The sequence below is a fragment of the Denticeps clupeoides genome, chromosome 5, assembly GCF_900700375.1.
Source record: "Denticeps clupeoides chromosome 5, fDenClu1.1, whole genome shotgun sequence".
Taxonomy (NCBI): domain Eukaryota; kingdom Metazoa; phylum Chordata; class Actinopteri; order Clupeiformes; family Denticipitidae; genus Denticeps; species Denticeps clupeoides.
In genome coordinates, this window is record NC_041711.1 from 6,121,136 (window position 1) to 6,127,223 (window position 6,088).

Genomic DNA, 6,088 nt, shown 5'->3' on the forward strand with positions numbered 1-6,088 from the left:
GGCGCTGGTGCTGCGCTGCCATTTCGCTGGGGAACGTCTGGGCAGAGGGAAGGCGGGTCGGCGACTGGAGCAGGAATGGAGGATTCCCTGCGAGGCAGTCCCGGCAGTGCAGTTGCTGGCTGGCGACCTCCCGTCGCCCTCTTCCACCAGCTTTCCTCACACTGCTGGGAGGGACGTGGGTCTCCACGGACCTCGTGACGATCTCGGACGCGCACGCTGGGCGGAGCCATCCCGGCAACGACCGGCCACCGAAAATCCACGTCATCATCGCTTTCGTCATCCGTGTCCTCCCACCGGTGAGTCCGAGGGTCGTCCACCCTGCGGACATCCTGGACCCATGGCGCGATAAGCTCCCATGGGCAGTACTCTGGCCATTTGGGCTGGAGGCTGCCCACCTCCTCGCTGGAGGAAAGCCGCCGTTGTTGCCGCTTCTCACCCCCCTGGAAGTGACGTGGGTCCCCACGGACCTTGCGACGATCGCAGACTGGCGCGATGGGCGGAGCCCAACTCTCGTCTCCCGTGCTCTCGTCGTCGTCCGTGTCGTCCCAGTCCACAGGGAGCCTTGCCAGCAGAGCGCAGAGTTCTTGGCTCGACATGCCGAAGATCGTGAGGGTCGCATCTTCTGCGCTCGCTGCCCACGTCACTTCCTCGCTGCTGCCGACGCCAACGTCCTCGCTCCGCCAACTCACCCGCCGACGTTGTCGCTTCCGGGTTTTGCGGAGTTTCCCGGGGGTGACGTCATCACACGGCGCCGCGTACCACGGCTTCTCGGGGAGAAAACGCTCCACCAGAACGGGCGGCGCGTCTCTACCCTGGCGTCCGCGTTCGCCACGCCGGGCTGCGTCCTTCACGGCGCTTTTTCTCCTCTGCTTTTTCCCTCTGCGCTTTTGGGGAGGTCGCCGGCATTCTGTCACGACTACGGACTTACGGGGGAAGGAAGCGCAGAGGTCTGACATGTTGGAAAGGGGTTTTAGTCATAAACAAACAATAAACTCAAAGAAACAATGGCGCGGTGGCCGAAAACAGTTTAACGTAAATAAAGAACTGAAACTAACCCGTAGGCGTGTGGCGATTGCCAGAACTCAAATCACAAACATACACACGGTTGCCAAATGAAGTTCACGAAAATGCCGGCGACCGTGAAGGGGCGGAAACATCCGGCATTTATGGGGCGTCAGGATTGGAGTCAGGTGTGGAGCCCAGCTGCAGGCAATCCTGACAGTTTGTGTCTTGGTGAGTCATGCTAACTTCGATTGCTTGCACTGCATCTTGTGTGTGTGCACTTGTGTGCTTGCTGCTAGCGCAGTTTAATGTGAACTGATACTCAACAGTTAACATCATTAATGTTCTGTGACTTGAGTTTGTTAAAAAAATTGTTCCTTGAGAGGAAAAGAGAAGTGCATCACTCTTCATGTGTTGACTGTTGTCAGTGAAGATAGTCCTCATGAGGGTCAAAGTTCAGTGGACCTCCAGCCCATCTCCACTGCCATCATTCTGGAGGGAGGTATAGTCATGGATCATTTTAATAACTTGTCTCAGGCAGTTAATTGGTCTTACCTATGCTAAGCATTTGGATTACCCAAAATGCATGGTAAATACATTCAACTTCATTCAGACCATGGGCTGGGAATAAAAAACCTACTACCAAAAAACTTACTTTGTAAGTTATGGAGCTATTAATGTTTGATGCATTCATGCAACTGAGCTGGCATGTTTATGATCTCAAGAAAAAAAAACCTCTACCATGTCATGCTGGTATGCTTGGGGCAGTGGTGGCCCAGTGGTTAAGGAAGTGGCCCCGTAATCAGAAGGTTGCTGGTTCGAATCCTGATCTGCCAAGGTACCACAGAGGTGCCACTGAGCAAAGCACCGTCCCCACACACTGCTCCCCGGGTGCCTGTCATGGCTGCCCACTGCTCACTCAGGGTGATGGGTTAAATGCAGAGGACAAATTTCACTGTTTACATTTTTGTAACTTTTTTAGTTATAGTGTCGTACAAATACAAAATCCAATGATCCAATGTTATTTGTGTTTGTTTAAACTGTGGACTGTCAGCTGTTAAATGTGATTTTATTTTTGCCTTGTTAATTTCAAGTTTTACCTTAAGTTTGTTGTTTAGCTGCTGTTTTGTACTTGAATCTATAAGAAATAAATGTTGTGATGTTGCTAAATCAACCAAGTGACTATTCTTTTAAAGTATAAAGTAAAATAGATTTCAAATGAGAGAGCGCTTAGACCCAAACCTGGGCAGCTGCAACAAGGAGTTATTCAAGGAAATTGGTTTGTTTAATTTAAGTGAACTTGAAAAATGTGTGAGTAGTAAGTTGTATGTATTTAGCAATTCTACGTGGGGTTAAATTTGTATCAAGCAGTCCAAACAAAAAGCTATTTTGAACTTACATTAACTTAATTTTTTTACATTAACTTGATTTAGTACTACACACTTAAAATTAACAAGCTTTTGAAACTCCTAAATCTTAAGATTACTTAAGCCTAGTGGGTAACACACTCGCCTATGAACCAGAAGTCCCAGGTTCAAATCCCACTTACTACCATTGTGTCCCTGAGGAAGACACTTAACCCTGAATGTCTCCAGGGGGGGACTGTCCCTGTAACTACTAATTGTAAGTCGCTCTGGATAAGGGCGTCTGATAAATGCTGTAAATGATGATGATTTACTTAATTTTTTGAGGCACTAAGGCAACCTACAAGAATCACACTAAATCAGAGCTGCATACAAAACTTAAAGGATATACACGTTAAGTGATTTGTATTTGTATGCAATTTTTTTACAAAGATAAAAAGATTTTTAAATAAAAAAACGGTAGTGAAAAATATCGAAACTGCATTCAGGAACCCTAGCACAGTTGCAAATACCAACCTGCAGGTGCAAATTTAATACAAATCATTTTGGCACTAATTTGACTAGCGCCTGAGAAAAATATTTGCTCACATATCCACCAATCAGATTAATTAGTCTTCTTATCAATTACAAAGCTGCAGATAAGGAAACGTCCAAACCTAGGACTGAAGATGACCAGTGCACCAGAGCACAACACTATGGCAAAATGGTGAGTTGTCAGAACATTTACCTGCAGTTTTTTCTTATTTAAAGCAACATTTATATATTAAATAATAATAACAGTTGTTTAAACAAAAGTTTCCTGGACTAATTAATTCCATTACTTAGTTACATTGGTTAAATTACCAAGTGTTTTTTGAGAACCACCCAAACACAGTGATTACAGTGATTTGTTTCTGTTTTACTGTCACTTAATTGGAATAAATAAATATGAGATGGAGTCAACAATCAAACATCATAAGATTTATTAACATAATTTATATTTACATTCTCTCTTCCGTCCCACATCTTGCCTTTTTGCGCTTTGTGTAGAGATGAATTTGGCAATATGACTATTGGCATGATTCGAAAATAGGTTAACGCTTAGCAAAAATTGCTTAAATATACAGGAATAAAATGATTATGGAAAAACAAATTCTAATATTAATGCAGATTATCCAAATAGTAAAAATGTATTTACTACTAAATTTACTATTACTAAATCTATTTACTCTGCCCACTTCTTTGCTATTGTAAAAAAATGTGAGCTGTTCTGCTTAGCAAAATGGTATTGCAATGCTATTAGAATCTTCTGTGCTTAACAATGCATTTCACTCTCAGATCTGATAACAGATGAAGTTGAGAGGTTGGTCACATGTCTGGTTCATCCAGACATTGTTGTCTACACTCAAGGCCCCACAGTAATATCCCTCAACAGGACACTGCTGCTGTCCTCCAGACCACACCTCATACTCCAGAGCATCCCCGCTAATCCACAGCCAGTACTTGACCACGAATCGCAGAGCAATCCAAACTTGGTCTTGTCCCCAGCTCCTCCTAACAGCTACGATCATCTCCCGGTCGGTGAGCACACTGGCCAGGTCGGTGTAGTTTTGCCTGCAGTAGTCCAGAGCTTGATCCCATGTCTTGTTTTCATTCACCACAATCATCTTGCGCATGTACTGATAGCAGTAGAAAGGCCTGTTGGTATAACATGAATCATAGGTAGCCTGGTGTTGCTGAAGAAACAGACAGCTATTGTCACCAGAATTGCCAGACACTGTGAACATTGACTTCACTGCATTCCAATTTCCATCTTCAGTAAACATCAAATTCTTATTCCATTTGACCAGTCCAGTCCAGTATGGTCCTGCGTAGGTCTGAAAATCATCAAAGTCTCTGACTTCCTCAATGCTGTTGAAGGTGGACAGCTCTGTGTAGTACGATCTACAGAAAGAAACAGCATCATACCAATTCCGGCTAGTGTTTATAAAGAAGTGCTCCTTTTTCAGGCTTCCCACGACAGCACAGAGAGCTGTGATGAGTGTGATGAAGACAACTGCCTGCTTCATTGCAAGGTGCTCTTCAGGACGAATAGACGTGATCAACTCGACTCCAACTACTTACTTGTAGGGGCACCACATCTTATTTCTCATTTGGGTGTCTCCTAGGCAAATGAAACATCTTAAGATGAACTTGCTGATTTGCAGCTTGCAAATCAATCTGGGCTTGTCAACAAACACCACAAGAAACCTAATTTCTGAATTATTGGTTATTTACTAAAGGATTTACATCTCTCTTCAAAATCAGAGAAATTTATTACATATACTATTTTATGAAGTATACATAATTTTGCTATTAAACCAGGATGTAAATAAAGAAAGAGTAAATTGTTTAAATCCATATTAGGTTCCATTCATTATACAGTGGGAACGCAAAGTATTCAGACCCCTTACATTTTTCACTGTTTGTTATATTGCAGCCATTTGCTAAGTTAATTTTTCCCTCATTAATGTAGACACAACACCCCTTATTGACAGAAAAACTTTTTTTTTGACCCTGCCGTTTTACCAAACTGAGCTATCAGGGGACAAGTAAGAGAGGTGAGGTGAGAGTAGTAAAGAAGAACCCAAAGATCTCTGTGGCTGAGCTCCAGAGATGCAGTTGAGACATGGGGGAAAGTTGTAGAAAGTCAACCAATAGCCCTCCGCCAGTCGGGGCTTTATGGCAGAGTATCAGAGAAGCCTCTCCCCAGTGCAAGAGACATGAAAGCCCCCATGGAAGTTGCTAAAACAGTGGCTTAACAATAACTCTGTGACTTTTCTTGAATGTCACAGCCAGAGCCCTCCTTAACCCAATTGAGCATCTCTGGAGAGAACTAAAAATGGCTGTCCACCAACGTTTACCATCCAATCTGCCAGATCAAGAGAGGAATGGCAGAGGATCCCCAAATCTAGGTGTGAAAAACTTTCCTAAAAATAATCATTGCTGTATAAGATCAAAAGGGTGCTTCTACTAAATACTGAAGAAAGGGTCTGAATACATAGGACCGTGTGATATTTCAGTTTTGTCTTTGTTAATAAATTTGCAAAAATGTCAACAATTCAGTGTTTTTCTCTCAATATGGGGTGCTGTGTGAACATTAATGAAGAAAAAAATGAAATTAAATATTTTAGCAAATGTCTGCAATATAACAAAGGGGGTCTGAATCCTTTCTGTACCCACTGTATTTATGCTTACTAATACATTTTTCTTCATTACTAAAAGTAATGAAGGGAACATTAACTAAATAATAAACAGGAGCTGTTGGTATGTGATTAAAAAAGTTAATATCCTAAATGTAGCCTTACACAAGGCTGTTAGATATATTTATGCTCATTATGCAGTTAACTGTAAAGCCACAAATTGTTAAATGAGTTACATGAGTGTCATGTAACTGCAAGTCCAACATTAATGCATTCATTTGTTGTGTTTTGTGATCCAGCATTGCAAATGTGCAAAAGGAAGCCAATTTGAATTTCAAATTATGCTCCCCATGAAGAACTCAGCCATCGTATTTACCTAAATCCCCTGTGATGGCGGCTGCAGTCCCACTGTGACACAATCCCCTTGCATTCCTCAGGTGTGTAAAATTCCAAACATCTCTGTTCCCTTCCGGCATAATGTGTTCTTGAGTCGGCAAAGCTCTATTCTGCACACAGTGATTGCTCAGTCCTGTTCTGGCACGCTGGTCACCTTGCATTAAC

At 42.9% G+C, this 6,088-nt stretch overlaps 1 protein-coding gene across 1 annotated transcript; it reads right to left on the reverse strand.

Moving 5' to 3' along the window:
* Positions 1-3,679: 3,679 nt before the first annotated feature.
* Positions 3,680-4,446, reverse strand: LOC114789842 (macrophage mannose receptor 1-like). The gene has a single exon (XM_028979239.1). It carries the CDS (start codon positions 4,412-4,414, stop codon positions 3,680-3,682), a length of 735 nt encoding a protein of 244 aa, XP_028835072.1. The 5' UTR covers positions 4,415-4,446.
* Positions 4,447-6,088: the final 1,642 nt, after the last annotated feature.